At 38.4% G+C, this 27,494-nt stretch overlaps 1 protein-coding gene across 10 annotated transcripts in view; it reads left to right on the forward strand.

Moving 5' to 3' along the window:
- The window catches only part of CTNNA2 (catenin alpha 2), a 1,080,823-nt gene that overhangs the window by 755,129 nt on the left and 298,200 nt on the right, over positions 1-27,494 (forward strand). Inside the window, exon 1 of one of the 10 annotated variants that reach the window (XM_077843067.1) lies at positions 19,196-19,290. The exons of 8 other annotated variants lie outside the window; for them this stretch is intronic. In XM_077843067.1, coding sequence (XP_077699193.1) covers positions 19,249-19,290 — 42 coding nt within the window. In that variant the 5' untranslated portion in view covers positions 19,196-19,248. Of the gene's footprint in view, positions 1-19,195; positions 19,291-22,974; positions 23,032-27,494 lie in introns of those variants that run through there. One more of the 10 variants, XM_077843066.1, reaches the window with a different exon arrangement.

The following is a 27,494-nucleotide window of genomic DNA, read 5'->3' on the forward strand; positions in this document are numbered from 1 at the left end:
AAGCATTAATCCTTTATTTAGGAAGGTCTGAGGCTGTCCATGATTATGAAAAGGCAAGTGATAAACAAAAACTGGAGAAATCTCAGCATCCTCACTAAAAATGTCAAATCCAGTAATACTTCTGATAGTAAAAGCAAAATTTATTAGTGAGAAAACAGATTGGTACAATAAAATAGGAGCCTTAAGTGGGGAAAGCAGAGAGAAGGAAGACCCCCCAAAAAAGATTAAAGAAAGAGAAAACATTTTTTTTGAAATAAAAGACTTTTTTAAAAGATGAATTAGAGATTAGGCATGAAGAGACTGTAAATGTCTTCCTTGTTCTAGGGACAAGGAGAAAGGAAAGCATTTGGGGTGAGCTTTTTCATAATTCTACCTAAGAACGTATATGATAAGACGCTATGCTATACTCCGTGTTAGGAAAATGGGTATATTGGTCGAGGGTTTGTCAACCACAATCCAAAGCCAAATTCAGGCACTGATTGTTTCTATAGGACCTGCACATTAAGAATGATTTTACCTTTTAAAATGGCTGAGGAAGAGGCACCTGGGTGGCTCAGCAGTTGAGCATCTGAACGGTTCAGCTCAGGGCATGATCCCAGAGTCCGGGATTGAGTCCCACATTGGGCTCCTTGCAGGGAGCCTGCTTCTCCCTCTGCCTGTGTCTCTGCCTCTCTCTCTGTGTGTGTCTCTCATGAATAAATAAATAAAATATTTAAAAAAATAAAATAAAATGGATGGAAAAATCAAATGAAAAATATTTTGTGACATGTGAAAGTTGTATGAAATTCAAATTTCACTGTCCATAAATAAAGTTTCCTTGGAACTCAGCCACCCATATGTTTACATATTGTCTATGGTTGCTTATTCATTAAAATGATGGAGAAGACAGGTTGCCACAGATACGTATGGCCTACAAAGCCTAATCTTCACTATCGGCCCTTTATAGAAACAGTTTGCAGATCCTTGTATAGGTGATTTCAGTCAGACTAACTGGGATTTCAATTTATATGGTCTTTAAACCTTTCTAGCTCTTCTATGTCTAGTCTTCTCTTTGCAGAAGCTAATCCCCTTTCCTCTCTTCCCACTTGTCCCCCCACGTGGCCTATCATGGCAGCCCTGACATTCCCACTGCCAGGATCTTACAGCCATCAGACTGAACTCTATCAATTATTCCTTCTAAACATCTTTTTAAATTATCTGCTTAGCTCCCTTTTTGGTGCTTCCACCCCAATCTAGGCTACTGTCATCTCTTCCTGGATCACAGCAAAAGCTCTGCTAAATGGATCTCTCACATCCACTCTTCCATGTGCTCTGTTTAAAATTCACATGTGATCCTGCTACTTCTCTGTATGTGACTCTTTGCACTGTTCTTGTATTTTTTACAATAATGTCCCAAACCTTTCATGTCTCCCCCGAAACCCTGGACAATTGGATTTCTGCCATCTCAGCAGCTTCATTTGCTCTCCCTCAGTCCCTTTGTTCTAGTCATGTGGACATCTTGTAATTTCTCTGCGGTGAATCTGTAGTCATTTTCCAAACCAAGACACTTGTGAAAGTGAACAGGGGCACTGTTTATGAGCAGGCCAGGGCAACAGGTTATAACCAGGGCAGTTCCAGGCCAACCAAGACATAAAGTCACCTTATGTTTCTTAAACACACCACACTCCTTTTGACTTCACAGTTTCTGAGTGTGACTTCTCTTTACCTGAAACTCTCTCACAGTCTCATTTTTTGTCTTCGCTCACATGCCCATGACCTCAGAGGAGCTTTCTAGGACTCCACAGGTTAAGGAAGACTGTAAACACCCAGAGCATCTTTGCAATCCTCAAACAATTATAATTGCATTATAACACATATTATAGCTTATACATCAAACTAAGGTGACCAACTGTTTTGATCTGCTCAGGACTGAGGGGGTTCCCAGGACATGAGATGTTTAGTAGTAAAACCAGGTAATTTTCAGGTCACCATGTGAGAATGTCATTTCCTCAATGCTAAAGGCCATACTTGTCTTGTTCCCCACTGTATCCTCTGAAGCTAGTATAGTTCCTTGAAAGTTAGAGATGCTTAATAACCTTTAGGTGGTTGAATGAATTAAGGAAGAAGGGAATAAAATAAAAGATAAGATAAATGGCTTCTAGGTGGGTTTATTAAGGATGCTTTGTATATTGGTTCCATTTCAGGCTAAAAGGCAAGTTCTGGCTGTGGTATGAGATTGCAAGAGTATTGCAGGAGGTGAGAAAATTCTCATAATAGTACTTGTTCTCTTCCCATTATAAATATCTGGAAGGGATTTGAAGATTATTACTATGAATGAATGTTGAAAATTCATATGTTAAATCCTAATGTCCAATGAGATGGTGTTAGGTGGTAGGGCCTTTGGGAGGGCTCTACCCTCATGAATGAAATTAGTATCTATCTAAAAGAGACCCCAGGAGCTCCCTATCTCTTCTATAATGTGAGGAAACAGGGAAAAGATGATCATCAATGAACCAGGAAGCAGATCTCACCAGACCTTGAATCCACCAGTGCCTTGATCTGGGACTTCCCAGATTTCAGAATTGTGAGAAATAAATTTCTGTTATTTATAAGTCTCCCCAGTTTATGTTATTCTGCTATAGTAGACCAAATGGTCTAAGGTAGTCATTAATAATCGGGTATGAATGGCTGCAGCAATAGAATGTGTTGCCCACTCTAGGAGGAATTGTATTTTTAATAAGAAACCCAGCCTTCAGTCACATTATTAACTCATAGTGACAGCTATTTTGATCTGGGAATACAGGATGAGGTTTGGGGGCTACAAAGAGAAGTGTGGAGGAAGACCCACCTTCGGAATACCCCAGATTCCTACCCTGTAGGTGGCTGCCTCCTCGGCCTGGATGTCAGACTCCAGGGCTGAACGGGCAATGAGATACAATCACATCAAAATAGTTTGGGTAGCACACCATAGGCCAGCAGTCTAATTGTTTTCGTTCAAATTATCCAGACCAATCTTTACCAGCCCCAGTTTTGGAGAGGTTATTCCCACCCACTGTGTTTCTGGCATCTGCACTTGGCACCAGATGAGAAGTCTGCACTGGGAGAGATGAGATGATCAGAAAGGCACATTAGAGCTTTCCAATTGGTAAAATGTTGGATAATAGGATTTTCAGTGTTTCCTTTGGACTACATAAATTCAATAAATAAGAGCCCAAGATTCCTATGAATCGAAGGTCTCTGACCATTTAATCCATGCTTGTTTCATAAAATAATAGGTTATCAGATACAAAAAACACATCTGAGATTCTCATTTTGTAGTTGGGGAAACCATGGTACATTGAAGTTAAAGTCTTGACCCTATTTAAAGTGCATTCATACCACACTGGGAGTTAGATCCAAGTCTCCCAATTCTAAGGGCTGTGCCACTCTGATGTCACCCCTGTGCTTTGTTATGAAAACTTTTTGCTATACAGAAAAATTGAAGAAATTGTACAGGGATCAGTCATATACCCACCACCTTAATTTTACAATTAGCTATTTTACTACATTACGAACATATCTGTTCATCCTATTTTTGAAGCATTTCAATATAAACTGCAGATATCAATACACTTCACCCCTGACTACTTCAGCATGCAGATCTTTATCTAGAGTTTGATATTTGTTTAGCATTATTTCTTAATGTAAAATTTATACACAGTGAAATGAACATGAGTTTTATAAATGCATCCACCTGTGTATCTTAAACACCTATAGTACTTTAGTTTTTCCATTTCAAAGATTGTAAGACATGTTACATTTTGCTTAAATAATCATTTTTAAATCATTTGCTTTAGAAGGTATACTTGCTTATTTAGAAACATTTTTACAGGAAATGGATTTATGTAATATCAAGCTATAGTTTTATTTATTTATTTATTTATTTATTTATTTATTTATTTATTTAAGAGGGAGAGAGGGAGCATGAGCAGGGGGAGGGGCAGAGGGAGAAACAGACTACCATCTGAGCAGAGAGCCTGACATAGGGCTCCATCCCAGGCCCCGGGGATCATGACCTGAGCCAAAAGCAAGTGCTTAACAGACTGAGCCATCCAGGCACACTCAAGCTATAGTTTTAAAAGAAGGTTTTATAAAGTGCTGTGTTCAAGTGGTTATTAAAAGGAGATTCTATTAATTTCTTTAATTAATTCTTTAACTTCATGAGAGATGAAATAGTGAAGTCAAGGAAATGCACTGGACTGGGAAAGGAATAGAGCTACTCAAATGAAATACACGAGGGTCACAGAGTCTTATAGAAAATTTAGCATCCTTCCTACCTCAGTATATACTTGTGCATAGCACCCTGCCAGCCTCTTCTTATCCCCATTCTGTATCTCAAAAAGGCAAATTACCTGGAAATTTCAAACTGAGTGGGGGTGACATAAGAAAAAGGGAGGAAAAAAAAGTCACTAGTTCTTTTGCTTCTGCTATAGGAATGTTCTATTTGACTACAGTCTCCCCCATCCCTCCTTTTGCTTCTATGGAAACAAAAAAAAAAAAAAAACTAGAGCAGTTTTGAGAGACAGATGCTGAAGAATGATATTCCACACTCTCTTCCCCGGCTTCCTTCCCACATCCTGCAGAGTATATGAGGAGCTCCAGCTCCCACACATCCAAGTACACACACACACACACACACACACACACACACCTGGTTGTACCAAGAAGACAAAGATGATTGGGAAATTTTGGTGATTGAAGCTGTGGATAGCTTAGTGGTTCATTACAGTCCAGGCATGATGGGCATCAACAGCAGGGAGAACTTGAAGCATTTTAACTGCCAATCGCTCATGTCAGGAGGTAAAGATAAATCATAGGAGCACTTGGCACAGCCCTTTCTAGTCACCAGATTCACTCCACCATGGGAGATGTGTTGGTCAGAGTAGGGGCAGTGTAGCAGGCCAAGGCAGCCAAAGGTCTGAACCTCAGCTGACTTCCTAGAGGAGAATTTATGGGCACCAGTAAAGTTGGAATGATATGATAGCTTGTTTTTATAGCAGAGAAGGGGGATGGAGAAAGAATGGAGTTTTTTTTTTTTTTTTTTTTTTTTTTTTTTTTTTTTTTTGGAGAAAGAATGGAAAGGGAATATTCTGGAAGTCTTTCTGTGGGTGATCCAGACAACCATTTTAGAGAAAACAGAACATTTCAAACAGCTCGGCCTTCAGCCAAGGCAGATGGTCCAAAATGAGGAATGGGAGAGCAGTGCAAATCAAATCAAGTTGCTGGCTGTGGAAGCACTACATGAATGCGTGGTGGTTGTGTTGGTTGGAAGTCCATCAGTGCTGACCCTGCATTTAAAAAGCACATATTTAGGCCTGCTCTCTTGGCATCTGAGACTGGCCAACTCCAGAGACCTGCATGTACCATTGGTTGGTATAGAATCTACTCTTTTTTGCCAAAAAGGTCCAAATGCCCTAATGAAAACTCTAAATGATCACCATATAGAAGACAGTGAGTGGTGCCAACTTACTGCAGTCTTGGTGGCTTGCCTAATGGTTTGAGAGAGCTAAGCTTGTGGTTAGAATTCAAATCTCCAGGCAGGATAGGCAACTCCATAATTTTTGGAGAGAGCAGGATCCAAATGCATAAGAAAAAATGAGGGAAAAATTTCAGAGTGAAACAGAACATTAATATGAACACTCTATCCCTGATTACAATCAGAGCTGGCTATTTTTAGTGTATTTCTGATGAGTCTACTTCACTGTACTTTATACCAGAATGGCACAGTGAATAGTATTTGCTTTTTATTGGCCAGTAGCTGAAGAAATAAATGTCCATGGAAGTGTGTACAGGGAGTGGATGGTTGACCTATGGTGGATTTTTCTATGTCTACAAAAAAACAAACCCCTTTCACTAATATATAAGTGTGTTTGTGCTTGTGTGTGCTAATCAATTCTGTTTTCCAAATGCAAGGAATAAAACATTTTATGACCAGACTGTAATTCCCAAATCATGATTTAGAAACTCTGAGGTGCAGCTGGATAGGTGATGGCACTGAGCTAGCTTGTGTATTAATGAGGGCTATGTCACAGGTTTCAACAGACAGAATATTTGATTTTTATTGGAATGGATTTGCATGGGGGGGGGTGATATCTTTACAAACTCAACCACATAAGAAAAAACATAGTATCATAACCCAGCTCTGCAGATGTATTCTACAGAAGGTGACTTGCATACTTTGGTAAGTTTTATCCCCACTCTGTAGCAAAAACTAGAATTCCCTTTTCCAATATGCACTTAGAAGTTGTAATTTCCTCCAAAAATAATTTGTAAATTCCCCCTTATAACCAAATGGGCTGTATAGGGATCTACATTTGTCCCTGCTGCTTCAGCTAGTTGGCTCCAGCTGATCAAATGCTTACCATGGGCTAGGTGCTCCTGGAGTTGCAAAAGAAGAGTTAAGCTAGATTCTGTCCTTAAGGGGTGGACAGTCTTAGTAAGGGCATCAGAGGAAAACATAAGAAACAAACCATTCGGTAAGAATCAGGAATGAGACAAGGTATGAATCTGACTGCAGGGATTATTTGGGTTCGAACAGCTCTAAGATGTTTGATCTTGATGTTTTCTATCACCATGGTCTTTGGTGACTCTTTTGTATTCTTGGGGTACTGATTTCCAAGGCAGTATTAAGGATGATATCTTTACATTGGGGTACCACCAGGTTATCAATATAGCTTCTTGTCAGCTATTGTGCTTACAAACTGTATGATGCTTTTTCATCAAACACACAGGTAATTTAAGGGAAAGTGTGTAAGATTTTTTTTTCTTTTGTCTTTTTCTTCTTCTTTTGACCGACAAGGTTAATCTATATCACAAAATCTTTATCATTTAAAGTCAGGCTACACCTGTCAGTTTTTTGCTATTCTTTTTAGATGTGAGTAATAACTGCAATTCACAGAGTAGTCCTGTTGTTAGGTCAGTACAACCTATGATTCCCAAGCCTGGTTCTGCATCAACGTCTCCTAGGGAAGGAACTTCTTGAACCTCCTTGTCGGTGTAGGCCTGTAGAGAGGATAAGCGAAGGACTAATTTTCAGTGAGATCCCTGTGTGTAGCCTTTTGCTGCCTATAGTATTATGGTTTTAAGAGAGGCATTTGGCAAAACTTATTGTTGTGAATACCTTCTTACAACAGTCGACTTTTCAAAGGGCTTTTCTATTCATAATTTTCTTTGATCCCCTTAATTCTCCAATGGAAGGGGAATGGAGAACTGGATCTTTTCCCACTTTACATGTCATAAAAGAACCAAAAGAATAGTTGAATATATCAAGGTGATATACAGACCTCTAGCCATGCAATGGTGATCACATCAGTTTCCTGAACTCAAATTTATATTCTCATTTTATCTCTGATACAAGTAATAAAACTGGCTTATTTGATTGCTCTTGCTGACAAATTATATATAGGATTTGGGGGCCAAGTTACACATATTTGACTTTTTGGTTAGCAATGATTTGGAAGCTAAATGGAATATTTTAAAAATGATCAATAGACCTTTACCTTACATGCAAAATTAAATCAAAATGAAACATAGACCTCAAAATAGGAGTTAAAACTATAGAACTCACAAAAAAAAAGCACATTAATAAACTTTTGTGACTTTGGGTTAAAAAATGGTTTCTTAGATATACTGAAAGCATATATAACAATAGAAAAAGATAGATAAATTGGACTTCATCAAAATTAGGAACTTTTAAGCTTCAAATGATGCCATCCAGACAGTGAAGACAACCCACACAATGGTAGAAAGTATTTGTATGTCATGTCATATATCTGATAATAGACTTAGAATATATAAAGAAGTGTTACAAACTTAATCATGACAAGATAAATAACACAGTATAAAATGGGCAAAGACTTTGTGGGGTCCTTTCCAACACCGACAACCAATTCGCTCTGACACCAGTTGGGTGTCCTAAAGGATTCAGTCCCACAAGACGGCTCCACTTCAGATGCTGCTTGTGAATCTCAAACCAATTGTGAATCTCTAGCTGACCAATCAGATATAAATTGGGGCTTCCCACAGCCCCCTCCTCAGATTTGATACTTTGCTAGAACTTGCGGGCACTTTACTTAAATTTACTGGTTTATTGTAAAGGATATAAAAGATGAAGAGGCTCGTAGGGAAAGATTCCAAAGGGTCATTAAAAAAATCAACTTCTATCTTTTTGTGGAATTGGGGTACACCATCCTCCTGGAGGTGTATGGCGGTGTATGGCACATGGCTGGGTTCACCAACTCAAGAGCTCTTTGAACTCCACTGTTTAGGGCTTTCTATGGAGGTTACATAACATAGACATGATTAATTAAATCATTGGTAATTCAACCTCCAGCCCCTCTATCCTCCTGGAAGGTCAAGAATGAGGCTGAAAATCCCAACCTTCTAATCATGCCTTGGTCTTTCGTAGGATCAGTTCTGATCCTCAAGCTATTTAGGGGCACCCATCCACCAGTCACTTCATTAGCATACAAAAGATACTTATCACTGCAACATTTCCAAGGGTTTTAGTAGCTTGGTGCCATTAACAAAGACAAAGACTTTTTTTTTTAAATACTGCAAATTTAAATAGACATTTGTCCAAGAAGTCTTGCAGATGACAAATGGGTACAGGAAAGATGCTCAACATCACTAGTCTTTAGGAAAATGTAAATATAAACCAGAATGAGATACTACTTCATACCCATTAGAATGGCTATAATAAAATGAGTGACAATAAACTGTGTTGGAAAGGATGTAAAGGCATTGGGACCTTCATTCATTGCTGATGGGAGTGTAAAATGGTGCAGTTACTTTGGAAAACAGTTTAGTAGTTCCTCAAATTGCTAAATATAGTTTCCACATGGCCCAGTAATTCCATTCTTAGCTATAATCCAAGAGAAATAAAAATATGTCCACACACAAGACTTCTACACAGATGTACAAATGGCATTATTAACAATAACCAACACTTGAAAGAACACAGATGTCTATAAACTGATGAATAGGTAAATAAATGTTGTATATTTATGCAATGGAATATTATTTGGCAAAAAAACAGAATGAACTACTGATGCATGCTACAACATAGACAAATCTTAAAAATATTATGGTAGATGAAATAAGCTGATCAGAAAGGACCACATGTTGTATGATTCCACATAAATGAAATATCCAGGAGAGTCATATCTATAGATAGAAAGTAGATGAGTAGTTGTCTGTGGCTGGGGCAAGGGGAGAAATGGGGAGTGACTATTTTTGGATAAGGAATTTCCTCCTGGGATGATAAAATATTCTAAACTTGAAGATTATAAAGATGATACACAACTCTGTGAATATACTAAAAAAAAAAAAAAACATTAAATTATATACTTGGAGTGTTTTACTTTTATAATATGTGAGTTACATTTCTATAAAATTAAAAAAAAATCAGCAAATGGGGACACCTACTTGGCTCAGGGGTTGGGCAGCTGCCTTTCACTCAGGTCGTGATCCCAGGTCCGGGATCAAGTCCCACATCAGGCTCCTGCAAAGAGCCTGCTAGCATCTCCCTCTGCCTGTGTCTCTGCCTCTCTCTCTGTGTGTCTCTCATGAATAAATAAATAATTTTTAAAAAATCAGCAAATGCTACCTCCCAGAGTTGGGCTATCTCAACAATGTTTAGGGATATAAAATTAAGTCTCCAAGCACTGTAATTCCTTCTTTGTCAACTAGAACTTGAAGTTAGCTCTCCTTGTAAATAAACAAAACTGCTGCTAAGAGCTAATTGGCAGTATTGACAAATTGGCTTCACCAGGAAGCAGGGAGTCATGGTGATCCTAAAATTGACAGCCAAAGTAGAGCACCATGATTTTGTTTGTATGTTTTTGTTTATCTGTTTAATATTTAAGAAACACAATAAATCCTATTTATTGGTAGATTAATTTTCTGGGCTGCCATAACAAAGCACCACAAACTGAATGGTTTAAATAACAGAAGTTTATTGTCTCACTGTTCTGAAGGCTAGACATCTGAGATCAAGCTATTGGCACGGTCATGGCAGGACTGGTTCCTTCGGAGGACTATAAGAAAGAGTGCATTTCATTTTCTCTTATAGCTTCTGGTAGCCTCAGACATACAGATGGCCTTCTTTCTGTGTTTCCACAGCATCTTTCATCTTTGCATGTCTGCCTTTGTGTCCAATGTTGTCCTTCTTATAAGGGCCTAATCATATTGGATTAGGTCCCACTCTAATGATCTTAACTTGGTCATCTGCCAGGACACAATTTCCAAGGACGTCTGAGTGGCTCAGTCAGTTTAATCATCTGCCTTTAGCTCAGGTCATGATCCCAGGGTCCTGGGATCAAGCCCCATTTTGGGCTCCCTGATCAGTGGGGAGCCTGCTTTTCCCTCTCTGTCTGCTCATGCTCTCTTTCACTATTTCTCTCTCTCTCAAAAAGGTCAATAAAATCTTTTTTTTTTTTTTTTTTTTTAAAGACTCAATTTCAGATAAAGTCACATTCTCAAGTACTAAGGATTAGGACTTCATCATCTTTTGCGGGAACACAATTCAACCAATAACACTAAGTCACATCCTAGGAGATATATATAAATTATATATTTACATATATTTATATATATATATATATATATATATATTATTTAGGCCTAGCTGAATTTTTATAATTTTCATCAATGGTATACATTGGAATAGTGCAAGAAGGATGCTCTCTTAATATCATGCATGTATTAAGTGAACTTTGTGTATACCCTTTGAATGACTTTGTTGTTTTCTATCTGGTGACTTTCATTAAAAACCACATGAAAAATCCCCAATGTTCTAAGTCTGCAGAGAAAAATAATGAAATGGTTATATAATTAGGAAGTTTGATCATTCTCTGGTTTTGTGTCACTTGTCTCCAGAATGCTGCTTTTATGGATTGCCAAGAAATATGTGTGTGTTACTATTTCTTAGATCTACTCAGCCTGTAGATTGAAGATAAAGAGTACAAGGATAAAGCAAATTTACCATATTCACACAGTTATTTAAAAGAAAAAGAACTTGAAGCCACTTCTGATCACAAGTGTTTTGAACCAGTAAAATGAATTACTGAAAAAGTGTAGGCAGTGATGTTTTTCTTTAGCAGTTGGTACTTTGACTAAAAATAAATCAGTCAAAAATCAGAAAGAGAAGGTAAGTAAGGTCTGTGAAGAAACATAAATGATATTCTTTGTGGGAACGGATCATTCCCTTTAGTGTATTAACATGATCTCCATTCTCTCTCACATATACATATAAGCATATATAATACATATATATAATTTGACCTTAGTTTTCTGCTAGCTATTCTCCTATTTCTTTGTCCCTTTGCTAGCAAAATTCCCTAAAGGAGAAATTGTTTCCAGTTTTGATTTTTGTTTGTTTGTTTTTTCCTCCCTCATTCTCTCTCAAAGCCTCTCTAGTCAGGCTTCTACCACAACCCACTTTTGTGAAAGTCAGCAACAACTGCTGCATTCCCAAATCCAATGGACACCTGCTAGTTCATAATAGTCAGAGCTTGAGCACATTTGATCACTTTGCCTTCCTCCAAACCCTCTCTTTGCTTGGCTTCCAGAACTCCATGAGCTCCTGATTTTCTCTGTCTTCACTGATCACTCCTTCCATTCTTTGTAGGGTCCTCCTCATCTCCTAGATCTCTCAACTCAGAAGTGCTTCAGCCTTTGAATTTGACTTGTGTCTACACCCTCTCCCTGAGTAATCTTATCCAGAGTCATGCCTAAAATATTACCTGTATGCCATCGACTCCTAAATTTATATCCTCAGTCCAGACCTTCCCCTTGAATTCCATACACCTATATCTAACTATCTACTAAGCATCAACACTTAGATATTTCATTGGCATCTAAAACTTAACATACCCCAAACTGAAATCTCAATCAGCCCTTCCTTCCTAATGTGTCCACATCCATCACAGGCAATTCTGTCCTCTTTAGAGCTTTATTTCAAAAACATTGGAGTCTTTCTCAAAATGGATGAAAGACCTAAATGTGTAAGAGGAATCCATCAAAATCCTAGAGGAGAACACAGGTAACACCCTTTTTGAACTCGACCACAACAACTTCTTGCAAGATGCATCTATGAAGGTAAGGGAAACCAAAGCAAAAATGAATTATTGGGACTTCATCAAGATAAAAAGCTTCTGCACAGCAAAAGAAACTGTCAACAAAACTAAAAGACAACCTACAGAATGGGAGAAGATATTTGCAAATGACATATCAGTTAAAGGGCTAGTCTCCAATATCTATAAAGAACTTATTAAACTCGACAGCAAAGAAACAAACAATCCAATCATGAAATGGACAAAAGACATGAACAGAAATTTCATGGAGGAAGACAGAGACATGGCCAACAAGCACATGAGAAAATGCCTGCATCACTTGCCATCAGGGAAATACAAATCAAAACCACAATGAGATACCACCTCACACCGGTGAGAATGGGGAAAATTAACAAGGCGGGAAACCACAAATATTGGAGAGGATGTGAAGAAAGGGGAACCCTTTTGCACTGTTGGTGGGAATGTGAACTGGTGCAGCCACTCTGGAAAACTGTGTGGAGGTTCCTCAAAGAGTTAAAAATAGAGTTACCCTATGACCCAGCAATTGCACTGCTGGGGATTTACCCCAAAGATACAGATGCAATGAAATGGCAGGACACCTGCACCCCAATGTTTCTAGCATCAATGTCCACAACAGCCAAACTGTGGAAGGAGCCTCGGTGTCCATCGAAAGATGAATGGATAAAGAAGATGTGGTTTATGTATAGAATGGAATATTACTCAACCATTAGAAACGACAAATACCCACCATTTGCTTCGACGTGGTTGGACCTGGAGGGTATGATGCTGAGTGAAGTAAGTCCATTGGAGAAGGACAAACATTATATGGTCTCATTCATTTGGGGAATATAAAAAATAGTGAAAGGGAATAAAGGGGAAAGGAGAGAAAATGAGTGAAAATATCAGTGAGGATGACAGAACATGAGAGACTCCTAACTCGGAAATGAACAAGGGGTAGTGGAAGGGGAGGTGGGCAGGGGGTTGGAGCTATTGGGTGATGGGCACTGAGGGGGGCACTTGACGGGATGAGCACTGGGTGTTATGCTATATGTTGGCAAATTGAACTCCAATTAAAAAAATATACAAAAAATAAAAAATAAAATGGAGATTTGCAAGTCAAAAACAAAACAAAACAAAAAACCTTGGAGTTTTTGCTTCCTCTCATTCCATAAGTGATCCATTAGCAAATCCTATGGACTCCACACTGAAAATATATGTAGGAAGTAACTATTTCCTACACTTTCCCATGACTATTTCTTATTTAACCCTGGCTCTCCCAGCTTCTGCTATCCTTTCTCTAGAACTAGTCTAACACAGTAGCCACAGTGATCTTTAAAAAATATAAATCAGAGTAAATCGCTCCTTCTCAAAACCCTCCAGTGATTTTCTGTCTTCTGCACAGTAAAAGCCAAAGTTATTATAATGGTCTGTAGCTGCCACACATGTGGTCCCTTCCTCTTATCTCTCTGATGTTATTTCCTGCTGTCTCCCTCCTCACTCATTTCCAGGCACACTGGCCTCCTTGCTACTCTTAGAACTTGTCGGGTATGCTCCTGTCTCAGGACCGTTTATAAATCAGAAGTTATCTTTGTCTGGAAAGCTCTTGCCCCATATATGTTCATGGCTTATTCGCCTAAGCCTTTGGGTCTTTGCTCAAATGGCACCTACTAGGTAAGACCCACCCTGCCCATATGATTTTAAATTACTACGCCCAAACACTGGCTTTCGCTGTTCCTCCTCTCTGCTTTGTTCTTCTCTGTAGCACTCATTGCTGCCAAATATGTTATCTCTTTTACTTACTAATTGTTCATCTCCTCCCAGAAGAATATAAGCTTCTAGGAGACAAAGATATTTGTTTTGTTCATTGCTATATTCTCAGTGTCTGGAACAGTGAGTGACAGAGTAGAGAGTAAGCAAAACTTTTTGAATGAATGAATGAATGAATGAATGAATGAATAGTTCTTAACCTTTTCTCATTCCTAGATCTGTGAACTATTTTAAGATTTGATGAAACCTATGGAAACTTTTCCCAGGAAAAATAAATGCTATTTTTACGTAATTTGGTACCTAAATTTTGAGGTCAGTATATCCCCTAAAATCCATTCAGGGACCCTTTAGCTGCCCAAGAACTCCTGATTAATCATCTCTGACCCAGAAAAAGGAGACCAACTCTGCTATTGTTTTTTTGTTTTGTTTTGTTTTGTTTTTATGATAGTCACAGAGAGAGAGAGAGAGAGAGAGAGAGGGAGAAGCAGGCTCCATGCACCAGGAGCCTGACGTGGGATTCGATCCCGGGTCTCCAGGATCGCGCCCTGGGCAAAAGGCAGGCGCCAAACTGCTGCGCCACCCAGGGATCCCCCCAACTCTGCTATTGTATGTTAGATGACTGCAATTCCTACTACAGAAGTTTTCTTTGTATATTTTGCTATTGGACCCTTAATATTGTCAATACAGTTTTAGAAAGGTGGAAGTCATTTTTTTGAGAAATCTTTGTAGCTTTCTACCTATATCCCCCAGCTCATCCTAAGTGCTCATTTTCCTTTCCCTCCTCTCTTCTCAAGGCATATCTCTCTAACTTTCATAAACCTTAAGGAGGAAATAACTGCAAGATCATAATTGGAGGAGGCTTAGGTGAATGGGCCAGGAATGAAACAATTTTAATTCCCGCCTTTCCCGTTTTAAGCTCTGCATTCATCCTCAAGTAGGTGCCCTCATGGATTAAACAGAAAATGGTGAATTTGTTGCCGAGAAGTTCTATGAGAGCAGAATCTTGCCCTCATCACTTCCCAAGGAAAACTGCTTCTATGAATTAAGGATTTATGGACGACCATGTTTCCACTAGAAATATTTGAAGATCTGGACTTACATGCTGGGATCCTGGCTTGATTAAAGGCTGCAGAGAAGCTGATACAGTAAATAGTCTGCTATCAGTGGACTCATATTTCCTGCTAGAGATAAACCAAGCCTTGTACCATAAAGCAATCAGTAAGCATTGCAGTGGCTGATTCAGCACTCTGCCCTCTACTGTGCTGGCACCTTCTATTGGAAACGGCCTCAAAATCATAAATGTTGTTCACTTTGGAGATGCGAGACATGGGATGAGTTGAATCTAAGTTGGATTAGTTCCTTCATGTAAACACCTGGTATACATTGCAGTATTAAACAGACTTCTGTGGTTTTATTTTTCTAAGCCCTCATGCCATGTATCAGGAAATCCAGCTAAAGCTCTGGGAGAAGTGTGAAGTCTCTAAGAAAACTTGCTTGGCCAAAATTTTGCCCTGGCAAAGAGTGTGTTTGAGTACCATGAATGTACCTGCAAATGCCAGCACCACAGGAGAGGCAGTCACAGGAATAATCCAACCTAATTAATGTGCTTATATTTGACTTTGAATGCATCATGTGCCTCATATTCTTGCTAATTTTTATGGTAAAATTTTTGGGAATATGTGAGGGCTAACTATAAGAGAGGTATATGTTCTTTGGGCTCATATTGCATAATGGATATAAATAAACTGTATCTTGACAATTCCATGTGAATACTGAGCAGTAATCATTATCTCAATTTAGAGCTTGCTACTCATTGTAGGGTGCTAGAGTAGTGGCATCAGCGTTCCCTAAGAACTTTTTGGGAGGTCGATTCTAGAGTCTTTCTCCACACCTAATGAATCAGAATCTACATTGTAAAATGATCCGCAGGTGATTCATTTTCACACTGACTTCTTTCAGAAGGCTTAGGAAAATCTCTGTTTTCCAAACATGGCTGTGCTATGGAATCAGTTGGGTGCTACTGTCAGAGAGGCTGATTCTATTGATATAGGGTTCAGTTTGGCATGATAGAGTTTCAGAGCTTTCTGAGTGATGGTAGTGGGTAGTAGTTTAAGAGCCCCTGGTTTAGAACAGAACCAGAACACATCTCAGAGTTGGTGATATTTACAACAGACTTTCAGTTACTTACCTGACATCCTATCAGCCACAAGTTTCCCTTTGAGTTTTTTCTTTTTATATGGTATTAGCTGACTTCTGAATCACCAAAGAGAAGTTATGATCTCTTTAGTTGCCACTTTATCTATTTTATCTACTTATTTGAAAAGGGGTAGATTACATTTACTTCATTTAGATGCTCTAAAATAGTCAAAAGATTTGTTTAATCTGAATATCATTTTCTAATATACTTTTAAAGAGAAAGGTATAGTCTAAAAGATTGCCATCTAGGCTCCTACCAATGCTAAGCAGTACTTTAAGAGAGTACTTCAAAGAGAGTACCTCTCTTAAAGCAGCAAAAGGTAAGATTCCAAAAGAGTAAGTAACAGCACAAGTTGCACAGCTGGCCACTGGAAAAGCCACGGGTTGAATCTGATACTTGAATAGGCTTTATCTGATTCTTAAAGCTCATACTTTTCCACTCCCCCATATTGGTTCCCAAAAAACTTAGCTGTGTATAATTAATAGCAACCTAAAAAAAAGCAATTATGATTTATTTTGTTCTTGTGTACCCTTTTTTCATATGTAACTTAAAAAATTTTAATTCCAGTAACCATCACTGAGTAAAGACAGTGTATGTCCTATGGTGCTGATTTAAGCAAACAAGTTAGGAGAATTAAGGATGGAACACAGGGTTTTGAGATGCTTGCTAGGTAGAGTAGCTTGGGAGAATTTCCAAGAGGCAGATGCTTCACCAAAATCTGTTGCTCTGGTCAGAGGAGGGAAGGGACATAGGAAAGGAAAGACAAGCTCTAAGAAAAGAAAGAGAAAAGGGCTGCTATCGAAAATACTAAAATTCTTTCAGATTACATGGAGCAGCAGATGGCACAATGTAAAGGACAAACGGATTAACTTGCTGTGATGTTTGGTGTCCACTTCATAGCCAACCGTAAAAGGCACTTGGATCAATTGGGAAAGCATCGACTTTGTTAAACGATAGCTTCCAGAACATGCCATCTGTGGTCTCTGCCTGTTCTTATTGCCTGATGAAGACTGGAATTGCTCTTCCTGAAAAAGCAAATTCTTTCATCTGGTTGTTTTTCTTATTCTTTTGAATTATTCTCAGAGATGGAATTTGTGTATATCTGAGAAGGACCTTGGCTTCAAAACATTTCTGCTCTCAATGGTTTCATATGTCTCCGCAGCATCATACTGAGAGATTGTTAGCAAAGAGGCAGCTTTGTGGATTTGTTGATTCATTTCTTTATAGGGAAAGGGTATCTTTTGGCATCATATAGGATTCTAAACATTGTACAGAAATCCTGAAAAACGAAAAAAAAAGGAGATCCTAGTAGGTGAGTTTTTGCCCCATGTTCTAATCACCGTTTCTCCTTTCTTCTATGGTTCTAATCACCGTTTCTCCTATGGTTACCTAAAATCTACAGAAGCAGAGATTCTCCACCTCCCCAGTTCCTCTGGCTTCCCATGCCCCTCCGCCATCAATATTCCTTTAATCTCCCTAAAGCCCATTGCCTTCTAATTTATCTTCATTGTTTATCTTGATTAAATCCCTAAATACTATTCATTTTATCTTCTCTCATTTTTCCTCCTTGTGAATTGCCCCTCTTCCCCATTATCTTTTTTTGATTAAGAAGTTTTCTTTTAGGGGTGCCTGGGTGGCTCAGTAGGTTGTGTCCGACTCTACATTTTGGCTCAGGTCATGATCTCAGGGTTGAGATCGAATCCCACCTTGGGCCTTCTGTTGGGAATGGAGCCTACTTGGTATTCTTTCTCTCTCTTTCCTGTCCCCATCCCCAAACTTATGCTCTCTCTCTCTGTCAAAAAAAAAAAAAAAAAAAAAAGTTTCAACTTGATATATTTAAAAACTGTTATAACTAGGCCGGGGGCTAAATAGAAGTTTATTTTCATATAGTCTATATTTATAAAAGATCTGCTAAGATACTTAATTAACTACAGTAAATACTAGGAGGATGTTTAAAGTATTATAGAATGAATCTTCAGTTCCATAGAAGCATCATTTAGGTATAAATATAATTGTAGAGTAAGAGGAGGGTACTCCTTGAACTAACAGTGCTTTGGGAATGAGAATGTGCTTTTGGCATTATGAGTGGGTAAATTTTCAGTATGAGGGATTACTGAGGCTTTGAGGGAAGTTTGGAATCTTTGGCCCTACCCACTAAATGCCAGTGGTGCCAACTGAGTCATTTGGCCACCAAGGACATTCACACAGATTTCCAAATGAAATGGAAAGGCTTATTATATTGTAGCATTCTTATTCATTAGGTTCTTTAAAACTACCAGTATTTAGAGAGATGTCCCATGGAATTCATTCATATTTCTTACAGTTACTATAAGATAATTATATATACATACATATATATGAACATGTCAGTGTTGAAGATCAAGTGCCAGGCTGTTGCTTCAAGAAACGGCATATAAAGCATTCTACTTAAAAGCAAAAGAAGTTGTCTTGATTACTTAGATGTTATCCTCCCATTCTTCCAACAAATCCTCTAAGCAAGTCCAATAGTTCCTACCCTGTAGTAATTTATAATGCATAGAATATTTTTCTGCCTTGCAGTTTTAATGACAATTAAGCAAATGAATGTGTTAAAGCACTTGAAACCAATTTTATCACTGGTGTCTCAATGATAGGGAAGAGAACTGCCTACCCTATCCCCAGCGTACCAGCAACCACATCTCAATGACTACATTCATGCGTGTAGGATTTTGGGACCCTCTGCATATCAATGCCAGCCTCAAGCACGACAAATTTCCCGTCAATGTTGTAATGTAACACTTTGCATTTCAAAACAGGCACTTAAATTCAGTCAGAACTCACATGTGGCAGTGCTTCTGGAAACATCCCCAAATAAGGCATAATGCAGGATTTAAACATTTCAGATGACCCAAGCTTAATCTGAAGAAGCACATGAGTTTGATCATTAGCCTTTTTTGTGATGAACTCCAACAGTTATTTGTATGCATTTTGTTAGAACTCATACAACCATTGTGAAGAGAATAAAAGAATAAAAGGAAATTTATTATTACTATAGCAAGTAGAATTCAGATTAAAAATGAAACCCACAATCCAGCTGTAAATGTGGTTAAATACAATGAAAATGGGGACTAAATTGTTTTCTTTCTCTATGTAGGTGAGATTGGCTCTGAACTAGGAACTATTTCGTTGTCGGGTGAATGGAGCCTAAATGTGATGCTTGCCGCTAGCCAGGAGAAGGCATCTATGCCCCGCCAGGTCAACTTTTGATTCCCTGCTGTGTCTGGGTTGTAGGTGGGAGTAAACCCCCTCACTTCCATGAGATGAGTTAACCTACAGTTCACAGTGGCCACATTCCTGGGAAAACAACTTGTCAAGAGAAATGATTAAGGAGAGCCATGTTTGACTTCAATGCTGCCCAATTGGTGAATTATATTTTTAGAGCAATCAGCTTAAATCCTAGAGATTGAAATTGTGCTGCTTACTGACTGCCTGGGTGATTTGGCATGAAATTTAATTTGCTTTAACATGCATGGGGGTAAGCAGAGGGACATTAATTTCACATTTGAAAGTTACTGTATTACTTTGGAAATAACTAAGGTCTTAGTGTAAGAATTTGCTTTCATTTCCGTTCTTCAAAACAGGTATGATGCTCTAACCAAACTTGGTTCTCTAGTCTACTTGTCTGGGCAAATTCTTCTTTTCTCTGTGATTTCTATTTTCTCTCACTTTGATGTTAATATTAATTGAGTACTTCACAAATAGTAGGCGCTTATTTAATTGATCATCTAATCAATGTTCAGCACATTAAACATCCTAGTTTTATATTTGAGGAAAGTTGACATCTCCTGGTCCTTTTCTCCTTACCTTTCCTATACTTGCAGGGTTATAGGAGATAGCTCTCATCTTTTTCTCTCCCTTCTGCCTTCTAGTATGACCCTTTATTAGAACCCTGATGCATATTGAATGAGCCTAGTTGCAGGGAAGAATTTTAAGGTCAAGGGCTGTTTTTGAAAATTTTTGCTACATAGGGATCCAGCTTTTAAGACATTAAGTTGGTCCTCAGAGTCCTGTCCATTTAAAATTATTTATAAGTTAAGGTAGAGCTAAGCTGAAAATTTGTAGGCTTTTAATAACACTCACAATAGTAAAGTGCTGCCAGTGAATCAATGTCTTGAATCTACGTAGAGAGCTAAATGAATAAGCCACTTTATATGCTCCAAGCTAGTGAAATGTAATGAATATTGAAGATGTCTAAGCTAGAGGTCTTCCCTGCTCAGTAATCTGTAAATGCCCAAATAATTTCCACTGGTCAGTGTTTACATCGCATTGTAAACTCAACTCTATTTGAGCATTGGAATGCTGACCAGTAGTGGTTGATTTATACAGTGGGTTTGATGTTGGATAATTCCCAGGTTTTGAAAACTTGAATTAAATGCTAATTGTGCTTGCAGTAAATGTTTTAATTGGCCACTCCTTCAACAGTAAATATTCCTTCACTGGGATATTTCAGTAGATATTTTTCTTATAACAGTTGTAAAGGGATGGTTGCTTGGCCCCCTGAAGATCCTCTTAAGTTTATCACTTTGCATGTTTAGTGAATACTGGCATGATTTATTATTTAATAGGTTATGGAAATATGCCATTTCTGGAAATGACAGTAAGTACTGTAAAGAATAATCTCAGGAGAGCTATGTGATTCATCTAATTAAGCTGTTTTGAGTTTGTTATGAGATAAATGTATCTTCAGCTGATCTTATTGCATAGAATACCAGGCAATAGGGATATTTTTAACTTCTTCCTTACCATATATGTTACCCCATTGTAACTCACCATAAATGATATAAGATCTAGAGCTGTGTCTTTTTTTTTTTTTTAAAGATATCAATAAATGTATTCCCTTTGGAAAAGTAAGTTCATTACTTCTATTAGGACAATACATGTATCAATACTGCAGAAGACAATATTTACTAAGTGAGTGTTTAAGAGGTTTAAATGTGATTATGTTTTTCCCAAAGGAATCTAGTTAATCTTGTTCCACCAAAATGCTAAGGTCCTAAAGTATTTTTATCATAGCCAGAATTATCTTCCTCATCAATCAGTAGCATTTCCCTCATTCCCCTTTTAGATTTTAAAATTCCTGTAAATAGCAAAATAAGCAGTTGGGGAGGTGGTTTTATTCTTAAGCAATAAGGGATGAAATTGAGTCATGGCAGTGTAAGACTAAACTGAACCCCAACAGCTATTGCTATTTTCTATCTTAATGGAATTATGGGGTGTTTGCCATTGGTGTGATAAAAGTCCAGTGGTCTTCTTTTTCAAATATTTGACATATCACTCTAGTTAGCATCTTGTTAACTCTTTTATCTGTTCTAGTATAGCCTGGCTGTGTATGGGGCTACAGTACACCCAATTATGCTGAATAGGTTGAAATTAAAATATCTACAATACAATCAAAGACCACAGGTCTCCTAATTCAAGCTGTTTATTCCTTCGTGTCACTGTGGGAAAAATTCTGAGTAAGCAAATTAAGGGAGAGGTTTTCCAGGCCTACCTCTGCCTGATGTAGTTACCAGGTGGCCTCAGAAATGGGGTTTCCATATCATTACAAAACAATGATTGTGGGATCCCTGGGTGGCGCAGCGGTTTGGTGCCTGCCTTTGGCCCAGGGCACAATCCTGGAGATCCGGGATCGAATCCCACGTCGGGCTCCCGGTGCATGGAGCCTGCTTCTCCCTCTGCCTATGTGTCTGCCTCTCTCTCTCTCTCTCTCTCTCTCTCTCTCTCTCTCTCTGTGTGACTATCATAAATAATAAATAAAAGAAAAAAGTTATTAAAAAAAAACAATGATTGTGCACCAGTTCTACCTAGAGCACTGAGCTGTTGCCATGATCGAGTGAGATAACCTCAGAGAAAGTGCTTTATAAACTCTAATGGCATTATGCTTTGAAAATGTGACATTTAGTGTCATGGAGCAGCAAGGCACTAAATAGTATGTCAGTGGCTTAAATTAATATAGTTTCCCAAACTACCTTAAATTCCTAATTTAAGAAATTGCTTAAACATGAAAGAATTTCATTCGACATGCACAGTTCACTGACTGACACAGTCTGTGCTCTAGGAGATATCTTAATAGCAAGAAAGGAGGGAGCTTGTTGGCAGGGTAAATGGAGGCAAATGAAAGGCAGGATTTCTGTTGTAAAGAGCAGCCCCTGAGAGTTTGATTAGAGCAGTTAACCACACCTGGGCCACATTTGGAGCTTCCTCTTCTTAACCTAATGAGTCTTTTGCACCTCTTCAGTTGTGGAAACCTAGCTTCAGAAGTATTTAGACCAAAACACTTTATCGAAAGAAACAGAATGGAAATGCTGTGACCAGAGGATATAGGGGATAGAATTGTATAAAGGTGAGTATATGGAGGAGAGATGAGAGAGAGATGAGTGAGGATAGAGGAGAAGATATAATTATGGTTCTTGATTTGAAAAGCCTTTTTGGCCATTGTCGTCATGAACAAAGCCCTCATCCCCTGGGTGCAGAACTAGAAAAAGCAATGATTTACACGACTCCCTTGTCCACTGTTGTAAATAGATGCATCTGTAGTGTATGTGGATTTCTGGGGACAAATTTTGAGACAGCAAAGGTATAACAAAGCACAAAGAGAATCACCAGTGTTGGGAGGGCTATGAAAGTAAACAGAGTTAGGAGTATTTGGGGGAAATTTTAGAAGAGAAATCTTAGGGAAGATAGAATTTCCATAGTTCAAATAATTGAACTCATGCCTTCAGCATGGGTGGAAGTATAGGGAAATATGTTTCCATGGCAACACGTGGACAATCTTTTCTATGAACAGAGTTGTTCTCTGGAAGTGGTGAAGTCTAGATCATTGTTTCTCAACGTCAGAAGCTGCTGCTGCTGGTTTGAAGATGGCCATGAGCATCTGGATATTTCTTATTACTCATGGGAGGATGTGGTCACATGCAAGAGGATGAGCTGCCAAAGGTAGAAGTCAGGGATTGCTGCACTGAATGGGAAGGTACACAGAGAAGCTCAGATGTCTCTTTCAACGTGAAACCTCTCTATTAACCTGAAGCCTTCTGTATATTAATTCATTGACCACTCCCTATATTACTTAAATCCTCGGCAAGTGTTGCCAGTTGATCATAATCCTAATTTTTCTTAGTATACAAGGAATACATTAGTGGGAGGGTTAGTGTTGTTTGTCATTAATTTGTCTATCTCCAAGTGTCCAGGGCATAGATATGGATAGGGTAAGGGCTCATTTAAGATATGAGAGAGGACATGTGCTATTTGGTTTAGGACATTCTGGTTTCTACATTTCACTATGAGCCTCCTTAATTGTAGCAGACATTCCTATATACCTACCACTAGTTCATTCTCTTTTTGGTATTAGTAATAACACTATCCAGGTTGCCAGTGTGTTGGCTCAAAAAAGTTGACTTTCTAGATTTCTTTGCTGCTAGAAATGGCCCCTTGGTGATGTTCTGGCCAATGAAATGTAAGCAGAAGCCCTTTGGGAGAGATACTGCTTTTCTCATTAAAAATCCGACATGTTCTTCTTGCTCTTTTCTTGTGTCTTTCATGCTTGGAATATGAATACAGTGTCTGGAAGTTCAGCAGCTCCCTTGTGATGATGAGGACTGGAACTATATTTAGAAAATTATAGACACTCTGACTTTGGTGAGCTTCTGTACTAACTCTAAACAGTCTCCTAAACAACTTCTTGCTATGTGAGAGGAATAAATGCCGTACTGTTTAAGACACTTTTAGGTGGATTTCCACTACATGCTGCCATATATTGTCCTCATTGATATCCTAGCAACTGCCATGCTCCAGGCAGGTAACTTATTGTCATTTGAATTTGAATGACTCAACATCCTAAGTTATCATCAGCTGAAATATTTCATTACATGTGATGATAAACTTATTTTTGTTTTTTTTTTTCCACATTGGACATATTTTTCTTTCTTTTTTGAACTCTTCTATGATTTTTTAAAAAAGATTTTATTTATTTATTCATGAGAGACAGAGAGAGAGAGAAGCAGAGACACAGGCAGGGAGCCTAACGTGGGACTCGATCCTGGGTCTCCAGGATCAGCCCCCGGGCTGAAGACGGTGCTAAACCGTTGAGCCACCTGGGCTGCCCTCTTCTATGATTTTTTTTTAAAGTCTTGTTTTCAATGAACATTAAACTGACATTTCAAATTAGGCAGTACAATTGATACTGTCCTGAGATTAAAAAAATAAATAAATAAAATAAAGTGACATCCATGAAAAGTGAATATTTGCCTTCCATGGTCTATAATACTGGGTAAATAGTACAGTCACATTGTTCACATTTTTTTTTTCCCAAAAAAGATTTCATTTCTTAGTCCATCCATTTCACTCTTCAAAATAATCACTGTCCTCCACTGGAGCCCTCTTTATCCTTAGTAAGTCTCTTATGTCAATTATGTAATAGTTTGGCCCTTTTTGGCTTTTGTTTCTCCTTGCTTCTTTTCTCTCAGCAAAGCAGCCTGCAGAGCAATAAGATAGGGAACATGCCTGCTGGGCCTGATTTTCTTCTTCAAAATAGCTGTGGCCACTGGGTAGTGATAAAAGGAGTCAGCTCATTGTAGAAGCTAAAAACCAGGTAAGAGGATTTAGCCCCACATTGGTGCAAAGGTGACTTCTGCACAGAGAGTCAAATCTGTATTTGGTTTGAATATAAACAGAAGGCCGAGGGACTTGGTGAAGACATCGCTGTACCCAGATGAACAGGAACTCCAGCCCACTGACTTCACAAGTGAATCCTGCAAGTGATGTGGTCCTCTGCCAATTTCCTAGTCTCTGTGGGCCTCATTTGTAAAAAGAATGGACTCTGAGATTTCTTCTAGCTCAGACATCCTGTGCTATTCTCATTCAATAAATATTTTTGTACTCCCATAATGGGTCAGGGATTACCCTAGTGATAGAGATGCAACAGTAAATAGTACAGAAAGGAGAATGCACTGAAGTTTAAGAGTCCAGAGAATAGGAGAGAACAGAAAGCAGATTGTCATGGAGAAAAGAAGCAGAACAGAGGGGTAAATAGAAACATTATTAAAATATGCCTACTTCTACATCTTCAATGAAGATTTCTTGGACACTACACTCATCATTGATCTTACCTTCTAGGGAGTCCTGAAGCATTTCTGTCGGCATTATTTTTTTTAGCACTTATCAGTCATTTGTATTAGGAAATCTCTTTTTGAGCATTTTTCTTATCTTCTCAACTAGGTTGAGAACACGTACAGGTCACATACTTCTGTAAAGCTGTATCAAAGTACTTTTGTGTATGAAGTATTAAATAAGCCAGACAAGTGCTTTGGATCTCTTCAAAAACCTAGAAGCAAAGAAAGAAGTCACAAAAGGTAGTTAATATTTATGGAATAAGTTGAGATCACAGGAAGGTAGAAATGGTGAAGTTGAGCTAGGAGTGTGAACTTCAGACAGGCTGACCACCCATAACCAAGCACAAACCAGAAGTTATGTGAACCACTTGGAGAGTCCAAATTGTGGCCAAGTGAAAGGTCTATCTTGAAGCACCTTGGTCTTCGTTTAGGTAATCCATGGCATGCATTTACCTCCACAAATCACAGAAGGTTCATCTTAAAGTTGCTTTATAAGGAGAGACATTTGGAGTAGTTTGTTTTTGACAAGGAAGGAAGAAAAAAAAGTAATAAAGGGGAGGGGAAGGGATGGAAGAAGATAGCATGATATTCTGCAGATAGGTTTTGACAATATCACAATCTTTCCATAATTGGTATTTATGTTCATGTTGACCCCTCTTTGTGAGACCTCAAATGGCAGGAAGTCTTATTTCTAGCATTACCTGTCACAGTACCTATCATGGGGCTGGGTGCAAACAGGACTGCTTTGGCATGTCATGTCAGAAAGGCATAAATAGGACTGAATGGGCAGATGAATGGAACCAATGCCTCTTCCTTCCACCTGGGCTCCAAGTGGAACCAGAAGATGAGGCAGCAGAATATAGGGGAACAGAGGGTCTCAAGGTCTTTCTCTCTTTCTTTTCTTTCTTTCTTTCTTTCTTTCTTTCTTTCTTTCTTTCTTTCTTTCTTTCTTTCTTTCTCTCTCTCTCTCTCTCTTTCTTTCTTTTTTTTATTTTACCCGTTTATTCATAAGAGACCCAGAGAGAGGCAGAGACACAGGCAGAGGGAGAAGCAGGCTCCATGCAGGGAGCCCGATGTGGGACTCGATCCAGAGACTCCAGATCATGCCCTGGGCCCAAGGCAGGCGCTCAACTGCTGAGCCACCCTGGCTGCCCCAAGGTCTTATTTCTTGATGCTTATGTACTGGAGATAGAAGAGCCAGTATGGTTCTTCTAGTCAGATCCACCCATTTTGCACTCAAGCAATGAGAACCAAAGACGGGGTTCAGAGACTCCTGGTTCCAAACCTTGGGCCAGTTGTTCATCTATTAGGTTCATATAGCTGATGCCATTAAACACCTTCACAGATTTTTGACAGCTACTGCCTGACCCAGGACTCTGCTAAGAGATACCATCTCTAGAGTTGATTTCTTGGTGACACCTGGTAATACAGGGTACCTTTAGGACAGGAGAGGCCAGTAGTGAAACTTATCTTTGCACATGACACCCACTGATAAAGACAAATAGGGCCACCTAATCCCTAGTCTCCATGGATGTAGGCTCTGTTAGGGCAGAAACTATGTCCTTCTTGTTCATTCCTTAGCTATGTGAACTGAGTCAACATCCTTAAACTTTTCCATGTCTAACTTTCATCATCCATGAAATATGGATACTATTAGCACCTGTTTCATAGAGGTGAGATGAGAAGGAATTCAGTTAATGCTTATAAAGTGTGTAGCACAGTGCCTGGCACATGGTAAGCATTCAATGAACTTTAGTTAATGTTGCTTAGTTATTATTAGCTATTATTTCAGTCTTATACTGTGTCTGGCACATTTTAGCTATGTAAAAATATTTGTGTTTAGTTTGTGATCCCTTAAAGCATTTTTGGAAAAGTTTGTGTTTCCTTACACATCTTTAAGTAGATAATAAAATTATTTTCATCCTAAGTCTAATTTGATGCAAAAGATGCAGCTTCTAGTATTTTGTATATGTTGACTTTTTAAGATAAAGCTCTTACATCATTTTTAAAAGTATATCTAATGGAATGGAAATAATACTATCATCCATTAAAAATATGAATATATTATTTTATTACATTTTCAATGTTGGATCGTTTCTTTTCTTTTTTGGATTAAGATTCCTATTCTCTGCTGGCATAGAAATTCATACAAAACAATTTATATTTAGGCATGACAATTTTTTACTGATTTTTTTTTTTTAGCTCCCAGTTACTCTAGGACCACTTATTGAAAAGATCTTTTTGATTTTTCTGTATAAAATTGCTTTGATGTCAATATTAAAAATAAAGTGA

The sequence above is a fragment of the Canis aureus genome, chromosome 12 (genome assembly GCF_053574225.1).
Source record: "Canis aureus isolate CA01 chromosome 12, VMU_Caureus_v.1.0, whole genome shotgun sequence".
NCBI lineage: Eukaryota > Metazoa > Chordata > Mammalia > Carnivora > Canidae > Canis > Canis aureus.